The sequence below is a fragment of the Berkeleyomyces rouxiae genome (genome assembly GCF_048999995.1).
Source record: "Berkeleyomyces rouxiae strain 22BRR77 chromosome Unknown BrBRR77_ptg000001l, whole genome shotgun sequence".
In the NCBI taxonomy this organism is placed as follows: domain Eukaryota; kingdom Fungi; phylum Ascomycota; class Sordariomycetes; order Microascales; family Ceratocystidaceae; genus Berkeleyomyces; species Berkeleyomyces rouxiae.
In genome coordinates this window covers 2,747,585-2,770,273 of record NW_027396491.1, presented here as the reverse complement: position 1 = coordinate 2,770,273, position 22,689 = coordinate 2,747,585, and the positions used below count along the sequence as shown (strand labels likewise).

At 50.4% G+C, this 22,689-nt stretch overlaps 6 protein-coding genes across 6 annotated transcripts; 3 read left to right on the top strand and 3 right to left on the bottom strand.

The window, feature by feature from the left end:
• Positions 1-120: 120 nt before the first annotated feature.
• Positions 121-1,477, bottom strand: BROUX77_000789 (uncharacterized protein; the record flags this gene model as incomplete). The annotated part of the gene is made up of 2 exons (XM_073753028.1): positions 121-890; positions 955-1,477. The coding sequence occupies 2 exons, from the start codon at positions 1,475-1,477 to the stop codon at positions 121-123; spliced, it is 1,293 nt and encodes a 430-aa protein (XP_073609024.1).
• Positions 1,478-3,243: 1,766 nt separating this feature from the next.
• Positions 3,244-4,168, top strand: BROUX77_000788 (uncharacterized protein; the record flags this gene model as incomplete). The annotated part of the gene is made up of 3 exons (XM_073753017.1): positions 3,244-3,453; positions 3,538-3,609; positions 3,680-4,168. 3 exons carry the CDS (start codon positions 3,244-3,246, stop codon positions 4,166-4,168), a joined length of 771 nt encoding a protein of 256 aa, XP_073609023.1.
• Positions 4,169-4,758: 590 nt separating this feature from the next.
• BROUX77_000787 (uncharacterized protein) lies at positions 4,759-6,674 on the bottom strand (the record flags this gene model as incomplete). The annotated part of the gene is made up of 3 exons (XM_073753006.1): positions 4,759-5,943; positions 6,023-6,318; positions 6,452-6,674. 3 exons carry the CDS (start codon positions 6,672-6,674, stop codon positions 4,759-4,761), a joined length of 1,704 nt encoding a protein of 567 aa, XP_073609022.1.
• A 2,085-nt stretch (positions 6,675-8,759) lies between these two features.
• BROUX77_000786 (uncharacterized protein) lies at positions 8,760-9,368 on the top strand (the record flags this gene model as incomplete). Its single annotated transcript, XM_073752995.1, has 3 exons — positions 8,760-8,858; positions 8,983-9,089; positions 9,158-9,368. The coding sequence occupies 3 exons, from the start codon at positions 8,760-8,762 to the stop codon at positions 9,366-9,368; spliced, it is 417 nt and encodes a 138-aa protein (XP_073609021.1).
• A 1,599-nt stretch (positions 9,369-10,967) lies between these two features.
• BROUX77_000785 (uncharacterized protein) lies at positions 10,968-13,499 on the bottom strand (the record flags this gene model as incomplete). Its single annotated transcript, XM_073752984.1, has 1 exon — positions 10,968-13,499. The coding sequence occupies one exon, from the start codon at positions 13,497-13,499 to the stop codon at positions 10,968-10,970; it is 2,532 nt and encodes an 843-aa protein (XP_073609020.1).
• A 1,122-nt stretch (positions 13,500-14,621) lies between these two features.
• BROUX77_000784 (uncharacterized protein) lies at positions 14,622-22,418 on the top strand (the record flags this gene model as incomplete). The annotated part of the gene is made up of 2 exons (XM_073752973.1): positions 14,622-21,644; positions 21,726-22,418. The coding sequence occupies 2 exons, from the start codon at positions 14,622-14,624 to the stop codon at positions 22,416-22,418; spliced, it is 7,716 nt and encodes a 2,571-aa protein (XP_073609019.1).
• Between the last annotated feature and the right edge of the window lie 271 nt (positions 22,419-22,689).

Sequence of the window (22,689 nt, the reverse complement as noted above, 5' to 3'; positions counted from 1 at the left end):
CAACTGGCCCTACACAATAAATTTAATACAAATTATATTTTAACGGAAACGACTGCCTGTAGATGTAACTCCTTTCCCGCTCTACTACCTTCGTCCAGTAAACAGCCAAACAAACATACTTCAAACTAGATTCACCCGTGTCCGGACAACATGAAAAACTGACATGGCATGAGTGAAGAGAGACAACCAACAGCGCTTCGTGAAGAAGATGAGATTTTCCGACCAAAAGATCTTGAATGCTAGGCCAAAGAAAAAAAAGAAAATCATAAGATTGGCCAGGTTCACGACGGTCTTGCGGAGAACCATCGGAGTAAATAACGACCACGTGTAGGCATGTGGTCGAAAGATGATGCTTCTGGATACGGGATCTTGGGGGGCCATTGTGCGAGTGGTGGTCTCATAAGTTACCACATCACCATGAGCGATGATGCCATCCAATGTATAAGAGTCTTCAGGAGCGCGCTGCACAAATGGCTGCAGGGGGACAAAAACGGCAACAAAGACATTATCACCGAGGGTCTTGGTAGAGGCCTTTTTTAATTTCAACGGTAGGCTCTCAATTCCAACAGATCTCAAGGGACGTTGGATGTAGCGACGGAAGTGGTAGGGCTCACCAGGAACCGCCATCGAAAAAGAGATGTGACCTGGGCGGGTGCGTAGAGCTACTGATATTAGGCCGGCCTCACTAACTTGGTTAAACAAGGCCTGAACAACTAGGCTCAATGCAGGTCCACGCTTTGGCCAATGCTCAGCTGCGATATCCAGGAGAGGTTTGATAATCTCGAGGACTTCAAGCGCAACTCCCTTACAGGTCGTGCGGAATGAAAGAGCAGGTCCTGTATTGCTAAGAACACTCTGAACAAAGGCCACGCGCTGCTCTTGCTCATTGCCTGATGAAAGGAAGTGTTAGTGCATGTCACATAAGTTGTAGTTTGACTATGAATGGCAACTTACCAATAGACCCCTCATCTAGAGTGAACACAAAAAAAGGATGACCAAGAACCAGATCAACCATGGCCTGCATGATCATGGACCTGATAATCAAGGCCACAATTTTGGAGTTGCGAAGAATCTCGCGAACTTGACCGAAGCCACCCGTCAGGCGGATGGAGTTGTGGAAGTACTTGGCAGACTTTCCGAAATCGAGATCCCTCTGGTAGGGAATTCCCCCAGAGTATTCTCCAGGCGCTTCGTAACCCTTAATATGGACGTTCCCCTGGACAACAGTCTCTGCAAAGACACGAATCCTCTCGTTAAGAGACCAGACTCGGGAGCTTAGAAACGTGTCAGGGAAGCCCCCCACGCCTTGAAGATTCCATGAAAATCTGTGACTATGAGGTGTAACAGTAGCGGCTGATTGGAGATCTATGGGAGAGCGATAGACTTTTGTAGGGTCAAAGCCTACCTGGTCATCAGCCTGCCATCCGTCTCTGCCACCCCCATGTTCAATTGGGATAGGCCGGGTAAGATGAGCCATTGTCCTGTTAGTATCGAGTTTGACTTGTCGGTATGGTGGGATAGTAACCGTGTGGTTTGGGGTAGGCGCGGAAGGAAATGTGAAAAGTTTTTGTCGTGGTAGTCGCTGTAGATAGAAGATCAAGGTGATAGTGGACGGGCATATGTTTGAATCTTTATACGAATCCCATTTAAATCCAAATCAAGACACAAAGCAAATAGACAACGCGGCTGGCAACATGATTTCCTTTGGGAACCTTCCTTTGAACTTGCCTATCCGCTAGCCAGTTCAAACAGCAGCGGCACCTTCCATAGCAATAGACAAAGACTAGTTTATTCTGCGCAGTCTATATAGTCACAACGAGCTCTTTGTGTCAAAGAAAGAATGTATGATTCAATTATATACTAGTAGTATAAAGATTAATGAAAGAATACTCATGGGTGAACAAGCTAAATGTTCGTATCAACAACCTCTTGTCATTGACGATCCTCTCCTTCTTCATGGCTGTTAGCTAGGAGTTGTGATAGTGAAGGTCCCCTTCATGGCAGCTTTCATTCAAAAGGATAGCCGTGCAAACAGAAGCCGATGTCCAAAGCATGGTGTTCTTTATCAAAGCAATAGTTACTAGTCTGTTGCACAACTCGCCGCAGAAGTTTCTTGTGCCACAAAAACGAGAGATAGGGTTATAAATAGTAGTGTACATACATATGTTTCTACAAATGAACCCTGTAGAGGATGAATGCGATCTTGAAACTTGAGTTTCCTTCTCTAGACAAGTCAGCCTTCGGACACAGCAACGACGATCTGACCTTGAAACAAGAGCAGATATTTGACTTCAAAGGGCCCTGCCTGGGTACCTGGGTCCTTAGGCATCATGCCTCCCTACATCGTACCCTCCATCACCATTCTTGAAACAACTTGGAATTCTCAGAAGGTAGCGAGTGCTGAGATCACACCTGCTTGTCACTATTTATATGTTGTCGTATGTTACGTCATAATAGACAAGGCCACCTCGCCAAGCTACGGCCCCTACAATACCCACTCCTGGTCTTTTGCATGGCATGTTACTGGAGTTAGGAGATGTATGTATGTGTGTACATACATCACGCAAGACCGTGATGGTGTGTCGATTATGGTTGATGGTAGGCAGTCTTACGTCAGCTATGTATCTAAATCTAGAGTGCCCTGGGGTGCAATCAACATCTCCAAGTATGTGCATACATCAGTGTTGATGCATCTTGTGTATCGCCTGGATCTTACCATTTCACAATACCCTAGCTAAACCCTAGAGCACGACCTTCTTTCCTTACTCTCGCTTGGCTCGCCCCGCTAAGCTAAAACAATCTCCAAGCCTAAAAAGGGCTCCAACCATGGCAATCGTTTTGCCGCAGCAGCGTGCTATGATCAAATATTTCTTCCAGCACTGTTGCAATACAAACTCACGACCTCTCACAGCAGACTCTTACATTTATCTTTCTCTGGGAAGTCACCGTCATCGTCATAAGCAACTTCCATCCCGTCACTTTCGTTTGTTTTGGAACCGCATCGGTGCCTTTCCTGAATTCAGCAACTGCTCACTCACATCCCCGGCGGATACCACTGAGCGAAGTCGTGGAAAAAGCAAAACCTTTGGTCAATATTTTCATCGCCCACTACCCTTTTCCAATTTCTTCTTCCTCATCTTCTCCTACCGAATTTCCTGACCGCCCTGCCCAACCAACAACAATTCATTTGCAATATCATCCGCCACCTAAAATTCTTCCCAAATTCCTTCTTTCCCTCTAAAAATGGCTTCCGACATGGATAAGCAGGTGGATTTGACCACCATCCCCATCTCTCCCACCGATGCCGTGCACGAGGAGAAGGCCCCCGCTGCTGCCGCCGCCCTGGACAGCACCAAAGATATCACCGTCTTCCACGATAAGGATAACTTCAATGTCAAGCACCCGCTTCAAAACAAGTGGACTCTGTGGTTCACTAAGCCCCCGAGCGGCAAGGTACGCGATCGGATCGCCCGATTCCCTCACCCGCTGGGTAACTGAGAAAGTATAACTAATGCCATGATATTTTTATCGCTACAGGGTGAGCACTGGAACGACCTGCTGAAGGAGGTTGTCACCTTCGACTCCGTTGAGGAGTTCTGGGGCATTTACGTAAGTTTTTCACCGTACGGCCATCTGCTTTGAACTACCCCGCTAACGCCATTTTTTCTTCGGTCAACAGAACAATATTGCTCCCGTTTCCGAACTAGCCCACAAGTCCGATTATCACCTCTTCAAGACTGGCGTCCGGCCGGAGTGGGAGGACCTGAGAAACAAGCATGGTGGCAAGTGGTCCTACCAGTACAAGGAAAAGCGCAACATTGACATTGACACCCTGTGGATGCACGTCATGATGGCCGTCATTGGTGAGACTCTTGAAGACGAGGATGATGGTGAGATCCAGGGTGTCGTCGTCAACGTACGCAAGGGTTTCTACCGTATTAGTGTGTGGACTGGCAGCATTGGTCGTCCCATCCCTGGTCGTGGAAACGGTGATGTCTCTGGTGGAAAGGGTCGCCCTGATGCTAAGAGCGAGGCGATTCTCAAGAACATTGGCAGCCGGTTCAAGCAAGTCCTGAAGTTGAACCCCAGTGAATCCGTTGAGTTTTCTGGGCACGTTGACTCTGCCCAGGTTGGCAGCACTCGTGTCAGATCCAAGTTTGTTGCTTAAGGATTGCAAGAGTCAGTCTTTTGCAGACTAAAAAATGAAACAAGTATGGTTTGGATAACCACCGTCGTTGAGTGAGTCTCCGGGTAAACCACAACCGCGTTTAGCTCCTCTTCGCAGCATCCTTAAATTGTCAGTCGTGTGCCATGACCCTGCACACTGCCGACAACATTATGATACCTATAAATCGGAGGGATACCGAATTGAACGCCTCAACAGCAAAGAAAAAAAAACACCCCTCAGTCCCGCTGGCTAGTCAACGATCTGGCTGACTACAGTCACCCCGGGCTTGACTGCCATTGCTATGAGCCTTTTTGGATTTATTTTTATGTGTGAAGTCCTGTTGGAACTTGACCTGTGATGCAACTTTGGGGGTGTTTTTCCAGGCGTTGATTTGGTTTAGGTTGGGCATGTCGTTTGAGTATCGAGAATATTACCGGGTCAGGCTCTGCGTTTCTTTTTGATATTCAATATTTGCTTTCTTAGGAATATGCCATCCATGTCTTATTGAGTCGTTTATCCTCCTCTATCGTGCACTTTTGGCCGCGACACTAGAGTGTCGTAGGCTTATGATTTCTTTATTTTCTAGGTCATCACATCTCATCGCCACTGAACTCTTGAGCAAAGACAGCTTTGACGAGATTCTTCTTGTTGATTTTACCCATAGCGTTGCGCGGAATACTGTCAACAAGCTTCATGGTTTGTGGGATTTTGTAGTTGGCTAGCCTGTCACGTAGTGCTCTGCGCATGTCCATGGGTGACCATTTAGTGGTGACGTCGGTATTGAGAACAACAACGGCGCCGACTTTGTGGCCCCATTTTCCTGATGGGACAGCAACGACGGCGCACTCGGTGACTTGCGGCAACGAAAGCAGCTCGCGTTCGACCTCGAGTGCACTGACCTTTTCGCCGCCAGTCTTGATGATATCTGCACTCTTGCGGCCCTGAATGAAGTACATGAGGCCACGAGCCCAGGGGTCTTTGGGGCTTTGGCCAGCGCCAGGGACAGCGCGACGCACGGCAACGTCGCCCGTCTTGAACCACGGGCCCTTTCCGTCATCAGCAGCAACGAACTCCTTGGCAGTGGCATCGGGATTCTTCCAGTACTCCTTGAAAATAGTTGGACCGCGCAATTGGATTTCACCGGCGCGCTCGTTGCCTGCGGCATCGAGTTCCTCGCCCTCGGCGATAATCTGATTGGTGTCGAGCTCGCAAAGGCGCGCCTCGACGGATGGAAGAGGCCAGCCGACGCTGGCGTCGACGCGGTCGGCGATGGCAAGGCTGCAGCTGAGCGCCATGCCAACCTCGGTCATTCCGTAGCGCTCGAGCAGGACGTTGCCTTTGGCGAGATCAGTCCAGGCCTGCTTGGTGGGCGTGGGCAGGGGGGCGGAGCCGGAGAAGCAGACGCGCAGGTTTTCGGGCGACACGGCGGAGCGCGCAGTTTCCTTGAGGTTGTCGGGCAGCGTCTTGAAGGTGTTCATGAGCCGGTTGTAGACGGTCGGCACGGCGGTGAAGAAGGTGATTTTCTCTTTTGCGTTGTCGGAGTCGGGCGCGGCCAAGGGGGCGATGAAGCGCTTCCAGACAGCATCAGCATTGAAGGGGAACATAAACTCGATAGAGCTTCCGGCGACAAGCGGGGTGATTATGGCATTGACAGTGCCGTGGATGTGGTGCAATGGCAGTATGTGAAGTAGACGGTCCTTGGGGGTGTATCTCCAAGCTTGGATCAAGGACTTGGCCTGCGCAGTCAGAGCTGACTGAGGTATCAATACGCCTTTCTATGAGAGAGATCTAGAAGTTAGTATTATAGTGCTACAGAACAAAAGTTGAGCAAGAGGTGCTGTTGGCACGACTTACAGGGCGGTTGGTAGTCCCTGATGTGTACAACATCATCCCGGCATCGCCAATATCGGTGCTGTCAAATGACACGGGCTCATCAGCAGCGCCGCTCACAAGTTTATCGAGCTTGAGGTATGCTGGCTTAGAGGTGAGCTCCGCCTGTAGGGTCTCGGTCGCTTTCGCGGCAAACTTGGTAGAGGAAACGAGCAGGATAGCTTCGCTCTGATTCAAAATATACTGCAGCTCAGCAGCGGGGAATGCTGGCGATAGAGGCACGGCAATGGATCTGGAAGCCAAGATGGCAAGAAGTGTAACTATCCACACATAGAGTGATGCAGTGTTAGCATAGAGTTTTGCAACGAGAATGGGCTCTGGCGCCAATATCATCCAGCTCGCCAGCCTACTAGACAAGAGCCCTTGACAAGAGACTTTGGGGGATATTCTAACCAACATAGTCATAGCTATTCTCTACTAGGAAAGCAATTCGCTCGCCAGCTAGATCAGCTTTCCCAGTTGCTTCTAGTAGCTTGCTTCTTGTTCGCAGCACATCACCAAGAAGCTCGCCGTACTTGAATGTGCGACCCGAGGCAGAGTGCACGGCGACAGTGGACTGAGGGTCATGCGACACAATGGCTTCGAAAAGCGGGAGCCTGGGCAAGGTCGAGCCCATTCTGGCTGCTGGCGAGTACGAGAACAGGCGCACAGTGGGTGGAAAGACAGACACGGTTGGCGGTGTTGGACGTGCGGCCAGTCGGGAGCAGGACAGAAGAAGGCGAGGCGTTGAGGAGGAATTGGTGTGCAAGGAGGAGAGGGACGAGGAGGCTGAGCAGCGTGCAGCGGCAGCAGCCTTGATGCAATGCCGTGAAATCATTGAGCGGGATTAGCGTCGCCAGAAAGTGATACAAGGAGGAAGTATCGGCTTGGAGACAGATGCACGCAAGGTGTGCAGGGGAGGAAGAAATGAAATACACGACTGAGTGGGCGCGTGCTGGACGTTGTATTTGCGCTCACTCGGACGGATTTTGACGGCCTGGACAGAGGAATTAGCTGAGAGCGATGGGACAGAGCAGGCGAAGAGGCAAGCAAGACCCGAAATCAAGAAAAATAAAGTGCGCGGTGTTGGGAGACAGAAAGCCTTTACGTCGGAGATTTCGCTCGGCTCAGAAATGTCACTGAATGTGGTGAATGACATCAAGGAAGTATGCGGTAACCCTATATTGATAAGTGGGGCTGTTGAAGTGGTGCCGAACCCTAAATATTCAACTCGTGCTCCTCGTTTGATGCTGGTGTTGTTTTAGTAAGTTGAGCTTGTGTTGATGGTTGACAGTTCGGCTGGACTTGACCGATTGAGAAGAAATCTAGGTCGGCTCGGCTCCAAGGCCTGGTGATAATACTCAAGACTACGGACACCTGCAGCAAGACAGCTTTGTCTGCATGCACGGCAGTGATTGGTTAGCCGGACAAGCCTGTAACTAGGCCGGCAACGACTTCTTTGGCTTGTTCGTGGGCCTCCGTTTGGCCAAGCCGGGTCTATGATTGGTAAGAAATACAGCTCAAAATATGTACATGGAGTAGTGCTGTGATGCGGAGTGGGTGGGAGGAAGCGTTGACGTTCATGGCTTGTGTGACAACTACATACAGTATAGAGACTTGTGCTGCTACTGTATGTGCATAATTTGAAACGGACGAGCTGGGCACGCACTGTGCTGACTACACCGCACCCCACAGTATAAAAGCCAGCCTGGAGATGTAGAGTATCATATCTGTATGAAGTCGGTCACTGCATCAGAGGCACAAGCACAAGCACAAGTACAAGCACAAACACCGACTGGCATTGTTCACGCCATATCTGAGGTCTCTTCTTGTGCCTGCAACCCGCCTTGTCCAGCTGTTTTCGCCCTTTTCTTTTCTCTCTCACACTCGCTGTGAACACATCGCTAACACCATCACACGCACATACATACACCCCCTCTCCCTTGCTGGAGAGTCTTGCAAGCACCTACAAGTACCTGTGTACAAATACCAAGTCAAACTAGCGGTGATGGTAGCGGCAACAGCGGCAGCGCAAGTACCACAGGCCGTGGCAGCGGTCGGGCGGGGCCTGTATAGGAGACAATGTGGCGGTCGTGGGAGCACCAATATGTGGGCGGACGCGTTGAAGATGAACACGGGGATGAGGCCCTACGCTACTACTACACCGACGACAGAGTCGCTGACTTTGGGGCCTGTCTGTTCCTCTGGCTCCCGGTCTGGCGGTATTGGCCATGCTAGCCGACAAGGTCATGGGCATGAACGTGGGCGGTTGAATCAGGCATGGAGCTTGGGACAGGGTCGCGTCCAGTTGGCACAGGCAAACCATGGCTCTGGCTCTCCTTCGTCTCATACGTGCTTCTTGTCTGGGCGCCGTGCCTCCTCAGACATAAAGATCTCTGGTCCCGGCCGTTATCTAGGACTGGCTGTGTCTTCTTCTACCCACTCGTCTTCTCCCAGTCTCTGCCACTCACTGCCTACATCCCACCCATTTCCTTCTATTTCTTTCTCCTCCAGCTCTAAGCCAGCCTCTTTTAATTGCACTTCAACCACCTCGTCTGGTCTGCTGAGCATCACCACTTCTCCAGCTATCGCCTCACTATTTCTGACTACGAAACCCACTCGCGACGCTTCTCGTCCTGTGATTGGTGGACTCGGAATCTGCAGCCCATTACCTTATTCTCAGCCTTGCTTCTCTCGCGCCTTTTCCTCTTCCTCCTTCACCATGTACCGCAAATACGCCGCCATGGGTTATCAGGCTTCCAAGTCAACCGTCCCTATGCCAAACTCCACCACCCCGGTGGAGGACATTATCCGGGCCAAGGTGAGTTCTTGTACAATGCGTGTAACTGCTTCTCTGTTGTCTTATTCACCCTGGAGCTTTGCTCAGGGACCCCTGTGCTGTCAACCAGCACCTAGAACTGTCTCCACCACTAACAAGCTTCTAGATTACAGCGGCTTTCGACCCTACGGTGCTAGAAATCGAAAACCAATCGCATCTTCATGCCCACCACAAGGCCATGGCCGGCAACACTTCAAAGGAAACTCACTTCAAGTATGTATTATACACTGCAAGTATGAATGTCAATCGCCTCTAACCCTGTCACCTTCCGCGCTTTCTAGACTTCACATCACCTCTGAAGCCTTCGCCTCCAAGATGGCTCCCGCACGTCATCGCATGGTCTATGCCCTACTAGGGGAGGAGATGGCCAGAGAGGGCGGCATCCATGCCCTATCTCTACGCACTACGACCCCCGAAGAAGAGACCAGACGTCTTGAAAAGGCCAAGCAGACCTCTGTGGAAGGCGAAAACACCACAGTTGCTACACACTAGGATGCTCCCCCTTCCCCTGCGTGCTGTGCTGCTGTCTGATATACCGCCGCTTTTGCTTTTTTTCTTTTCTGTCTTTCTCTTTTTTCCTCGCGTCCCGCCTCTCGTATTCTTGGCCGTTAAAGGCGGTCAAGCCTGACTCGATAGCAGCATGGTCTGGTTTTGTTTCTGACTAGGTCCTTAAAAAAGACCAGAACAAAAGGTGAAGAGCCAGCTTATCTTCTGTCGTCACTGGCCTGCAGGCCTCCCGGAAAAGCGGTCTAGCCTGGACTAACCCCCGTCAATGCCAATGGCCGTGTCAAGGGAAAAAAAGAAAACAAGTATTGCGGCGTAAGATGCTGTAGGGTCCCTGCGTGCTAAAGAATCCTGCCCAACATCCATGAAAAGACAGGTCAGGTCGCCCTACTTCATCCAACTGGTCAGAGAAGTGGGCACGGCAGTCTGTGGTGATCCGTGATCCGGCCGGCCTCTATACAGGCTCACCCCTTCAACCCCCTTTTTTTCATGTTCTTCTACCTGTACTTTCTTTATCTTCATCTATTGCTTCTCCTTTGTTAATTTTTGCCCGCATTTACATGGTCTTACTCCACAAGGAGCGGAATGTTTTGTCTCCGAAAACGACACACGGGGCTACGGGCGTCCAATATCTCACCTCCATGTTTTCTTCTCTTTCTTTTTGGTTTTCTGTCGCCTACCTTTAGAATTATGTAGTACATTTATTTTTCTCTTTGTAGAAGTGGCTTTTTAGTTTTTCTGTCTAGTTGCATGAAATTTCACTTGGGATGTGCTTTGCTGAGTAAATCTCACATTCATGACTTGCACACATATTCTCAAGTACAAGCTGACCGCCTCTTTTCTTTTTGATCACCATCGTTGTCCACGCACAAAGAAGCAGGCTGGGGTTTGTGATCCGCGAATTGAAGTAACGCATGGGCTAGAGGGCTAACAAGACTATGCCATGACAGCGTATACTATGGTTTATTGGTGTGTGATATGAACTAGACATCTAGATACCTATGACAAGGTAAAAATGGGCATCACACGAAAAAAGCAACAGTGTAATAACACGTGCCAAGTGTACCAAGAGCTAGGACAGCTCTGGTTGATATCATACCCCTATGGTGTGGGCCCATACCAAGTCATTCAAAACAAACATCGGGAATATAACAGCAGTGAGTTGTTCCATTTTGATAAACAAAAAGCCCCAAGCATGAACCATCAACCTGCATATAAGCGTGCGTCAAGTTAACAGATAGCGATATGGGAGCACAAGAAACCAGTTCATGTAGATTTGTATAAGTGAAAGAAGGGGGAAAAGGATTAGGTTTTACAGAGGCAGACTCATATTATGTCTCTTCTCGGAGTCCTGAAAAGTAAAAAAGAGGAACGTACATGACAAATGGAAGATGCAAGAGAGATGGTGGGGCATACTGGGAAACAAAAGAAAACAAAGCGAAGCGCTGGGAGTGTGGGATATTGAGCCGAAGAAATACAAAAAAAGTAAAGAATACTGATACGAAGAAAGCAAGGAAAGTTTAGCCATACAACACAGTATGAGCACCCAACGATCATTGATGGCTCTTGATTTTTTTACATGGCCAATCAGGCCATGAACGAGGATTCGTCTATTTTGGACCAGTCCATGCGCAGAGACTTGCGCTTCTTCTTTGTCAACGCTGGAGCAGCGCGCCGTCCAACACGACGCTGCAAATTTACTGCAGCTTTCGTGACACGAGAGACAGAGTCGGCGGTGGCTACCTTGGCGTTGGCCTTTTCTGCGCTATATCCCGAGGTACGCCGGACTGGCGTATGATGCGGCGATGAACAGCGGGAGCGCGTGACCATAGGGTGTGGCGGGGTGGAGGAGGCCGGCGGAGGAGGAGGCTCTTGGTACGAAGACGGCTCAATTTTGGGGGCTTTGGTGTGAGGGTATGTGATGTCGGCATCGGGTGAGCGAGACGGAGTTGCGGTGGTCTCCTTCTCTATAAGCAGAGGAGAACGAACGTCTTGATCTTGCGATGAGTTATGCGTTCTAGGAGAATTGGGGCGAGGCGTCTGGGCTGCCACAGGTTCGGGGGGTGGCATTATGGCCTGGATTATGGGTGATGATGGTGGAGCAGGAGCGGTAGACGGTGCATCGTCGCCGATATGCATTATGTCTTGGGCCTGTGGTCTACTCGGCAGACACATAGAGACCGCCTCTTCGATGTCCTGTGAAGCACTAACGGTAGAGGAAGCTTCGGGAGGGAAGCCAAATATCACCAAGTAGATGGTATCGATGTTGTATTTCGTGATGGCGCGAGACTGATATTTAGGAGTATCCAACCGGTCGATATACCATGAAATTGCAGGCATGGGCTTCTTAGTGTGACTCACATAGAGTGGGAAGTCCATGGTGAAAGACCGCAGCATATCGTCGTATAGACACTCGGGGAGACGCTTCCGGTTCCGCAGATAGACCAAATATCTAATGCCATTGGAGAAGGCGGCATTCGTTGCGACAAAATCGGGGTAGATGTCACAGAACCAATCATAGGGTGAAGTTCCCGGCTGGGGTATGAACTCGGAAGCCGATGTGCTCCGCGCAACAATCATATTGCTACTTTCGGTGGGCCGATGATGGGCTGTGACGGCGGCTGAATCGCCGTGAATCGCCGGAGATCCTGGTGTTGCACGGTTGTGGTTTGTTGTAAACAAAGTCGCTGGCGAGGATGGTCGTGCTGAGAGTCGCTTTGGAGCAGGTTCTTCAATGTGAGGTGCTACCGATGATTTGCGCTTCTTGGTATTGGTGAACACGGATGGATCTGCCGAAGATTGCACGTTCGGTATCGCAAGACTTGGAGTTCCGCGGTAGCTCGCACGGGATTGCGCTGGTGTATATTCCGGCTGGGCCTCTCTAGGCTTTCCTGAGGGAGTTGGGTGGGCGCGTATGTTTGGGATTGACGACGTAGCAATACCTGATTGCTCTTGTTGGGTGTTGTTGGGTATTTCGGCCTGACGGCTTCGTTGTGAGGAGGCAGGTATAGGTGGCGACGACTTTATATCAAGAGGTAAATGCGACTGTTTCGCTGACAACAGAGGCGTCTCTTCGATGTAAGTTTGCGAAGCTGGATTCGCAGTTGTAGCCCCGGGGGTTTTTGAGCGACGGGTAGCAGAAACTGGCGTGTATTGGGGGAGCAAGATGTTGGTCTGAGTCTGTGTGTATGCAGGCATATTCATCCGGCCTGGACGGCCAATTCTCTCATGTTTGCTAACCTCAGGCGTAGCTGATGGGTGTGATGACGAAAGTACAGGCTGTTGGGCACATGGTGGGGCAGAAATTGTCGGAGTGTGCTTTAGCGAATGAGTTGGCAGTGTTGTCGTAGCCTCTGTCGCAAGGTCGGGCTGCAGATTTGGCTGCGATGGCGCATTCAAATGCAGCTGCAGACCATCTTCCGCAGGTTGTGGTTGTGCATGGGGAGTTTGCAGGTTCGGCTCGTGGGGCTTCGGTGATCTGTGAGATATGTCGGTCTTGACGGGACTTCGTTTCGAATCGCGCTGTTCTTTCGTAGGCCGAGACTTTACCGGCAGTTGTGGCTCTGCCGATGACTGCGGGGCATCCGCCTGTGCTTCTGACAAGCTGCTGGACGGAGGCACGTCCGGTAGGAGGCTTTGGGTAATGGCAACAGCCAATTGGCTCGGCTTGATCTTGGGAAGCTCAGAGACCGGCTCTGCATCGGGTTGTGACTCGGCTTCTCGGTCTTTTTCGTCTTTGACGAGGCTACCGGCAGCCCGAGGTTCGTCGTAGACAGACTCTTCCCACGACAAGTCCTCTCCGGGGCTTGTTTCGGGGTTGTAGATTTGAACCGTGGGCGGCGGTTGTGTCGGTGGTGGAGTTTTGACAGGCCGTGGAAGCTCTTTCGGGGTGCTTTGGAAGCGTTTTTCTTTTTGCGTTTCGAATTTCCTATTTCTCATGTATGCGTTGAGCAGATTCTCGAGTACTTTCGACGGTAGATTAACCCCGTCTATACTGTTCCCGGTGTTGCGCACTGATGAAGCATCGTTCCACGAACATTTCTGAAGCTGAACCTGCTGGTCCTCCGGGACCTTGAGAGCACGCGACAGAGACTGAAGGTTAAGACGATACCTGTCCATGGCTTGAGCTTAAGCTGCAGCTTGCAGTGTTGGACTTGGAAATATTTTGCTGCGCTGGGTTGATGAAGACGTCACGATATCCACGATGAAAGTAATGATCGATGGAAAGAAGCTGAACGCGTCGCGTAATGAAAAGTTAATGTTAACTATGGGGCCACTTGACTGTGGACTGGCTAGGCATTACAGGGGAGGTCAGTCGCTCTGATATTTAACCCTATTTATATCTAACCCTGGCAGCTCGATACATCAAGTCAATCGACAGCCAGAATGGATGATGGATATGCGAGCTGGACGACACAGAAACTCGGCACTATTCTGGCGGGCTCACTTCACGTGTGTAGTTTCTTGTTGCGAGAATACGAGAATAATCATTTCTGTTCGAGTGAAGACTTCCTTGATAGACTCGCCTGCATTAGGGTCTGCGGGTACAGGGTATGACTTCATCACACATGGGGTGAACTGGTATACATGTAGCGGGTACTTTCAGACGAGAGGAATTCCCATGGTGAGAGCTAGTCACTAGTACGATGTCCATTGGTTGATTACAAGTACTGGCTGGTGCTACTGTAAAACAATCGCTGACGGCCTTTAAATCCATTTCTAGCTGCCCACATCCACCATCGTGCTTTTCACTACAGCAGGCAACTGATCGTCTTCCCTTAACAGACCCGAAATATGTCTTAACCTGCACGGGATAGCCTCGATATTGCCTCAGGTGAGTTGTGCAGCTTGGGATGCTAACAACTCAAGGTTACGTCTGTGTTGCTTAAAAGCGCCTTCTAACCACCAGAGAGTTAAGGTCGGCTGTAGTTTGTGCCCAACGTCATCTCGCGATCTCCTAGTCTTTACACCCAAAGCCATTAGTTTGCTGCGCCTTATTTGCCATACACAACCTGACGCTTGCGCACTCCCTTCGAGAAAACGGCCACGAGTGACGCCACAGCCCGTTGACCGCATATTTAGAATGCGCGTGCGGCAATAGTCGCGGGCCTGGCTTCAGACTTCCCTGACTCGACCCTTTCCAACTGTGGCCAGTCTTCTTACTCGACAGCTCTGCCCGGTGCCTTCTGGCAACAATTCTATCATCGCCGTCGCCCTTCTGCGTCACCGCCGCTATTCATCATGTCGAATACTACCGCTGGTAGTGCCCCACTAGCTGCTTCACAACCACCACCTCCTCCAGTTCCTGAATCTAGTTCTTCCCACCATGTGCCCTCAAATGCCCCGTCCATCACATCCTCGCAACAGCAAACCAACCGCGAACAAATCGCCCAGACTCTCGACAAGATTCACACTACCGCAAGTCAGAGCGCCTACCTAACGACCTTCACCGAAATTGGCTCGCCAAGGCAATCAACCCCGCCGCCGGAGGAAAAGGCCGCTGAGAATATACCTGCAGGTCTTTCAGGCCTCTACAGTCGCTTCAAGGGTGTGGTTAGTGGAGCTTCGAGCTCAAGACTCACGCCCAACAACCAGCGCTCCCAAGATGTCGATGATGCAGATATGGTTGCCGCTGCCGCGGCCATGGCGCAATCGCCGGGACTTGCCCCTCCCGCCCTGTCTGCCGCTCTCGCTATGGAGCAGTCGAATCCGGTACAAGCTGATTCTTTGACGCCCGGTCCACGATCCAGCGTTGGCAGTAGACAAAGCATGTTTGCGTCCAATAATGCCATCCCCGTTGACGATAGCGCACTGGGAACTTTAGGCACCGACCCTGTCTCTGACCCATCCAGACAAACATCTGGCACAGGAGACGTAAGCGTTGCGGAGCCTCTTGAAGACGATCCAGCTACCCCCAAAAACGAGCTTGATACCACACATTCTATAAAATCACCGGTTGAGTCTCTAGCTGGTGACTCTCGCGCAACACCTAGTCTCACAGTTTCGGCGCCTGTTACATCTTCGAAAACTCAAAATCTTCCCGCGGTAATCAGCAAAGCGAACGAACTTAATATGGCACCAGCGAGCCCTGTGCGCACTACGGCTCGAGGCTCCGTGTATAACAACCCGCCCAGTCGCGAACTGAGGCCGCAAACTGTTGTGACCGGTGTTGTTGCACCTAGATCATCCAATTCCGCTGCCAGCGATGCTGGGACCGAATCAACGTATCCAAAACTCAACTCCATCGAAAAGCGTGTGCTTAGCAAAGAGTTTTGGATGGCTGATGAAACCTGCAAAGAGTGTTATTTATGCTCAAGTGTCTTTACAGCTTTCAGACGAAAGCATCATTGTCGTCTTTGTGGCTTAATATTTGACTCCAAGTGCATGGCAACTCTGCCAGGCGAGTACTTTGGTGTGAATGGCATGCTCAGAGTTTGCAAGACCTGCCGGGAATTTTTCCAAAGTCGCCTAGATGACTCGAGCGATTCTGAAGCTGAAACGTATCTTGCCAGATTCGTTGGGTATCGAGGCGACTGGGCTCCCAGTGTTCCTGTTCCCCCTCTAGAAGCCGATAGCTCAACGTCAATTCGGGCCGCGGATGAGGAAGACTACAGGCCATCTTCTACTCCCATGATGGCTATACCGGGAACACGACATGGCCCCGATGGCGCCGCAGTTCTGGAGATTGAGCTTCCACAACTCAGTCGAGCCGGGTCTTCAAAGTCACTTCGCGCCCTCGCAAATCCTCGCATGCATACGTCTGGCCATAAACGCCATCACTCAAAACACAATCTCCACGGCTTCTCTAGCACTTTTAGTCACCACTCTCTACATAGTCAAACAAGTACCCATTCCGCGGTCCAAGTCCAAAGGAAGGATGAAAAGGTTCCCTTCCGAAAGCCTCTATTTAACAAGCACAAGGCCAAGCTCTCGGCCTTTCATGACGACAACATCATCGATCCCGAGCTTCAAGACTTTGTGTCAGATGATGCGTCTAGTGGCGATGAGCAGACGAACATTGCGTCCTCGTCAAATCAGGACTTCAATTCGACGAGTTTTGAAAATGACAAGTCTACATTTGGCAATTTCTTGACGGCTAGTCGTCGGCACCGCTTGCGTCCGGGGGATAAAAGCGTTAGTGGCCTAAGCTTCACAAGCAGAGCTCTAGAAGAAAACATGTCTCCAAGTTTATACGGGACAGGCTCTCGACAGCCACGACGCCGCAATCTCAGCATTGTCAGCTCAGCTGGGCATTTCATGAGATCCCCACGACCCAAATCTGGAATTTTCAAGTTTGCGAATATTACCAATGAACCGGTCTTTGTCGATAGCCCTATTGAGGGCTCTGGTCTAGATCTTGCGCAGTTATACCCTTCTGATTCAGCACTAGACTATGAGCCGCCCAAAATTCAACTAAGTCCTATTGCAGAGAATCACTTTCGTCAGCTCCTACGCCAACTCCTACAGGACAACGATATCGATAATATCCACCAATGGGAAAAAGCTCTTGTTCCTCTCATTCAGAGATGTACCGATGAAGTGGCGCCAGATACATATGAAGCCGACTTCATGGACATACGTCACTATGTAAAGATCAAAAAGATCGCTGGCGCCAAGCCCTCCAACTCAGCTTATACCTCTGGCATTGTTTTTTCTAAAAATGTCGCTCTTAAAAGCATGTCGCGCAAGATTATACGGCCAAAGATTCTGCTTCTATCCTTTCCATTAGAATACCAGCGCCACTCGGAGAGCCATTTCTGCAAGATCGAGCCCGTCATTGCACAAGAGCGTGAATACCTGCGTATTGTCGTGAGCAAAATTATCCAAACTGGCCCCCATCTCATCCTATCATCCAAAGGCGTTTCTGGCATAGCGCTGCAGACTTTGAGCGACGCTGATATCTCGGTTGTATACAACGTCAAGCAATCTGTCATGGAAGCGGTAGCACGCTGTGCGGAAGGCACGGTGATAGAATCGCTTGACATGTTGGCATTAGCTGACGTCCCTATGGGATTTTGTGGAAAGTTTGAAGTTCGCACGTTTGTCAATAGTGCCTTTCCCGGAGGCAAAAAGTCGTACGTATTCCTTTCTGACTGCATGCGCGATCTAGGCGGGACAATTACATTGCGTGGAAGCAATATTGGTGTGATGGCAAAGTTGAAGCAGATTGTCGAGTTTCTTATCTACGTCATGTACAATCTCAAGCTCGAGTCGTCCATGCTAAAAGACTCTTTTGTACACATCCCCGATTCGCTACCAACACCTAGCACTGCAGTTGCCATTAAGAAAGATCTCAAGCCTTTGCCTTCAGGTCCTAGTTCTACGGGCCCTTCTGACAACAACGGCGAGTCAGCATCTGTACCCACGGCGGATATCAGTACCGTGAATCAAACGGACCCTCCAACGTGCAGCAACCCAGAAGCCAATGTTCCCAACTCCGTTATAGAGACTTCCGTTGAAATTCCCCCAATAGAAAAAAATAAGATTCAACATGCTGAGTCCGTTTCTCACCAAGAAACGACGTCTATTCCAGAACAGTCAGATAACCCACCTGCTCCTACTACTGGGCCAACTATCGACGTCACAGCACCCCAAGAACCTGCGTCAATCGAAACAGACCGCCTTGTTGAATTGGCCAATAAGGACGACCACTTAGATATGCCCTCCTACTATAGCGACATCGTGGTCCGCTTTGAAACCAAGATCCTCTCGACAACACCTTTTGTCAAGTTCACACAGCCATATCTCCTGCAAAAGGCGCGTCTGCTTGAACGCCGTCTCAATGAGCTTCGTCGTTTGAAAGAGCAATACAGTGTGGAACTCAACAAAGAGAAAACCGAGGATGACGGCGCAGAGCAACGTTTCCAATTGGTCCAACCTGACATGCTACACGCCATTGGTCATGATGTCCCCAAACAAATTCTGCGCATCATTCACGCTGCCCACGAAGTTGAGTATGACAATTTCCTTCATACCTATCATACTCAACGGCGTCTTTGGGAGGGTGTCATTCAGAGCAACATTGATCTCTGCGATCCTAATGAGCACCAGACCCTTGTTGTACTGCAGTCGACTATTTGCACATCGACCAAAATTCCATGCAGCGAGCCTAGCATTGTATCTATGCGATTCTACATTGACCGCAGCCCAGACCCTGATATGGATAACGACGGCACGCTGGGCCAGTTCTTGGAGCGCCTGTACCGCGAACAAGCCACCGAGTGTCCAACCAGTAGCTGCACAAAGACGATGATGGACCACCACAGAACCTATGTTCACGATCAGCGCATCGTCACCGTCTTTACTGAACCAAACCCAGCTGCGATGCAAACTGAGGTCATCATGATGTGGAGCTACTGCAAGCGCTGCAAGAAAGACACGCCAATGGCGCCCATGAGCGAACACACATACCGGTACTCTTTCTGCAAGTACTTGGAGTTTCTCTTCTGGGGACATGGTCTCACCATGGAGAAAAGTCTGGGCTGCCCTCACGACTTTCATCAAGACCACATTCGTTACTTCACAATTGCCGACCTCCGAGTCCGTCTACATCTTGACCCTATTGACTTGTTGGAAATCGTGGTGCCTCGTAAGCGCTTCACATGGAAGGTAGAATATGATATTCAGGTAAAGAACGACGTTTATAACAAATACCGAGATGTGTGGCTTCGGTTCATGGCCTCTGTTGTAAGCCGCCTCAAGAGCATTCGCATTGACTCGGTACTTCCCGAAAAGGCTGAATCATGCAAAGAGGAGATTGACCGGCTGCTTAAAAAGGCACAAGAAGATCAAAAATGCTTGATCAAGACGCTCCAGGACATATACATGGATAGCAAATACTACGAGCTTATCCCTTTCAACAGGGTATCTCGGAGGATGATGGATCTCTCGGAAGATTGGAACTTTGCCTTCAAGCAATTCGAGGCAGACTTTCTTCCCGACAAAGATATGCGACAGGTTACGATGCTACAGCTGCGCAAAATGTTCTCTGAAGATGATACGTCAAGAGATGTGTTGCCCATCAACGAGGCAGGTATCGACATCGAGAGCCCTGAGGCAGCAGATGATGGAGACGGAAATGGCACTCTTGGAAATTCTGAAGAGACGATGGCGAATGTATTGCCAGAAGAAAAGACAGGATTGGAAGAAGAGACATCCGCGGCTCCTGGAAGTTCTACCGAAGCTGGTGACAAGTCTGTGCCTGTTGATGGTGATGCCTCTGCTACCACTGCCGACGATGACAGCAGCGCTACTCCTGCTCTAGGTTCATCCATCGGGGAAGCATTAGCCATAGTAGCTGGGGTCTCTACAGCAATACTGGAAAATGGCGAAGAAGATTCAACCAAGTCAAGGCCACCTGTCACGCCTACCAAGTCTCCCAGACCAGTCTCTAAAAGCCTACACTCACAGGAATCTGAGTCTGAACGAGGGCCTGACTCTGGCCAAACTGCTGTACCTGGATCTCCGCAACCACGCAGTCCCAGAGAGCACCGGCCCTCGCAGTCACAAGCCAACCCGTCCTCTACCCATACCGCTACCAGGTCACCCACACGCATGCCAACTGAAGGAACTGATAGCGAGCTCAGTCTTTCAGAAAGAATTGAGATCATTCGCAAGGAACATGGTCGTCAGCAAGCTAGCGATGGCTCAGACTCGGATGCCCGGTCTAGACCAGGGCCTCGTCGCGCCATGTCCACAGCAGGAGCTGGCTTGAACCGTTCCTCTGCGACGCAATCTCTGCGGACTCCTCCAAAGGCCCTCCCTGGTAGTCGGGTCACATCTAAAGAAAGCAAATCTGCTTCTGACCGCGCTGCCAGCGGTAGTGGTAGCGGTGCTCAGGAAAGCAGTCAGGATATTCCGCAAGGCAAGAAGTTTTCTGAGCGCCTTGGGCTCAAGAGAAACAAGGCTGGATCAGCAATTCCTCGACCACTTCCCAAGAAAACCCCCAAGGTGTCGGCACTCGCTAAGCATTTTGAACAGCTGAGTCGTGAGTTTGAAAGAGAGCGCATTCGCGACCGGAAGAAGCGTGAAGAAAAGGAAAGGCTGAGACAACCTCGTAGCATGCTGCCGCGTACATCGGCTGCCAACATTGTGGTCTACGATAATGTTAGTGCAGCTGTGGCAGAAGGCGAGCAAGAGCCTGAACCTGAGCCTCCAGAGGTACCAGAGGTCAAGCCAGAATTAAAGTCACGCAGGAAGCTTAAAAGGCCTCCTATGTTCCCAAAGCTCACCAAGGATAAAGGCTCCAATGTAGGTTCTGTTTCTTTGCAGCGGCCTGTGCCAGCCAAAAAGGCTACGACTGTTAGACATGAATCTGCCAAGGCACCCAATAAAGAAGAATCTATCCCCGCCATCACTGACTTACGCCCCCAGTCGTCCAGGACACGAGATACCAAGACGCCTGAAGGTATAGAAAAGGTCGAAGCCAAGCAAGTTCCATCTAGAACTGAGCCAGAAGTCGTTTCGGAGCCGCAAACCCAAGCCGATTCCCAGGCTGAGGCATTGGAGCAACTGCGAGAAGAGACACAAGATCAGGAGCGGGAACCAGAATCACAGGAACCGAATCAAGACTCCCAGCAAGTACCAGAACAAGAGCCCGCATCAGCAGTAGATGGTGGACCCAAGGATGTCGAGGGCTTGGGCAAAATCAGCGATGACGAAGGTGGAAGCGAGAATGAGGCACTTATTGATGATGCGCAGGATGTCGAGCCCCTGCCTGGATACCAAAAGAACAGTCTGTTGAAAATGATTGCCAATTTCTGGGCTGAGCGGTCGTCTAGTGGTTGGGCGCCGCTTGACTTTCCCATCACACCTATGGAGCACATTTTCACAGACTCGGATATCGTCATCCGCGAGGACGAACCCAGTTCCTTGATTGCTTTTGCTCTCAGTTCTTTGGACTACCGCATGAAGCTCGCCGAGAGCCGGTACAATGTTCATAAGCATCTGCATAGCGATGACATCACGGCGGAATACTTTGAAAAGGATCCAGAGTTCTCAGGTGCCGATCCTGCTTACGACCAAGACTTGGAGCGCGAGCTGCTCAGTCCTACCGGCTCACATGTCAAGTTTCAGTTCCAGGCAGGATCGTCCAAGATGCATTGCAAGATCTTTTATGCCGGTCACTTTGACGCAATGAGACGCAAGTGTGGTTTGGCTGAGCGCTTTATCGAGTCGCTATCGCGGTGCATTGCGTGGGACTCGAGAGGAGGCAAAAGCAAGTCGGTGTTTCTCAAGACAATGGATGATCGGCTAGTTCTCAAGGTAAGCTTTTGTTTGTTGCTAGTGGTGATGATTAATCAGATGTCCAGTTCCAGTTCCATGTTTACTAACCTCTTGTTACAGTCTCTATCGGCTGTTGAAACATCAGCTTTCCTAAATTTTGCGCCGTCCTATTTTGGAGTCATGGCTGAAGCGCTGTTCCGCGATCTTCCCTCTGTCATAGCTAAAATGGTTGGCTTTTTTCAGATTTATATCAAAAACCCAGCCACGGGCGTTGACCTCAAGCTCGACCTTCTGGTGATGGAGAATCTCTTCTACGACCGCGCGCCCACCAAGAAGTTTGACCTCAAGGGCTCGATGCGTAACCGTAAGGTTGATCCCACAGGTGCACAGGACGAAGTCCTCCTCGACGAGAACATGGTTGACTACATATACGAATCGCCGCTCTTTGCCCGCGAGCACTCTAAACGCCTGCTCCGGTCATCTGTATATAACGACACGCTGTTTCTCAGCAAGCAAAACGTCATGGACTACTCGCTGATGGTAGCCATTGACGAGCCGCGCCAGGAACTGGTCGTTGGCATCGTGGACTGTATCCGCACCTACACGCTGGACAAGAAGCTCGAGACCTGGATCAAGGACCGCAGTCTGGTCGGCGGTGGCCGCAGCAGGCCAACCGTCACAAGCCCCCGCGAGTACAAGAACCGTTTCCGTGCGGCTATGTCGCGGTACATTCTTCAGGCGCCTGATTGCTGGCGTCTTTTCAACACGCATGAGCCAAGGCTGCGACCACGATTTGAGTTGGACGAAGTATAGGCAGTATAAAATCTTGTTGGGGCTTTTGATTAATGATTAATGATACTGTTTTTGTAAAGAATATGTTTTAGAGGCCTCTTTCCAGTCGTTGTTAATCTCTGCTTGTGAAGAATCTTCATCTTCATGGAGTTGTTGTCGTTGAAATAGGGAACTTTGTGTGACTTGAGCTGAAGAAGCGAGTGCTCCACTTCACGTTTTTAACCCTAACAAGACTCAATGCTGACAACCCAACTACCATGACTTCGTCTGGTTATAGTTACGGAGACCATCT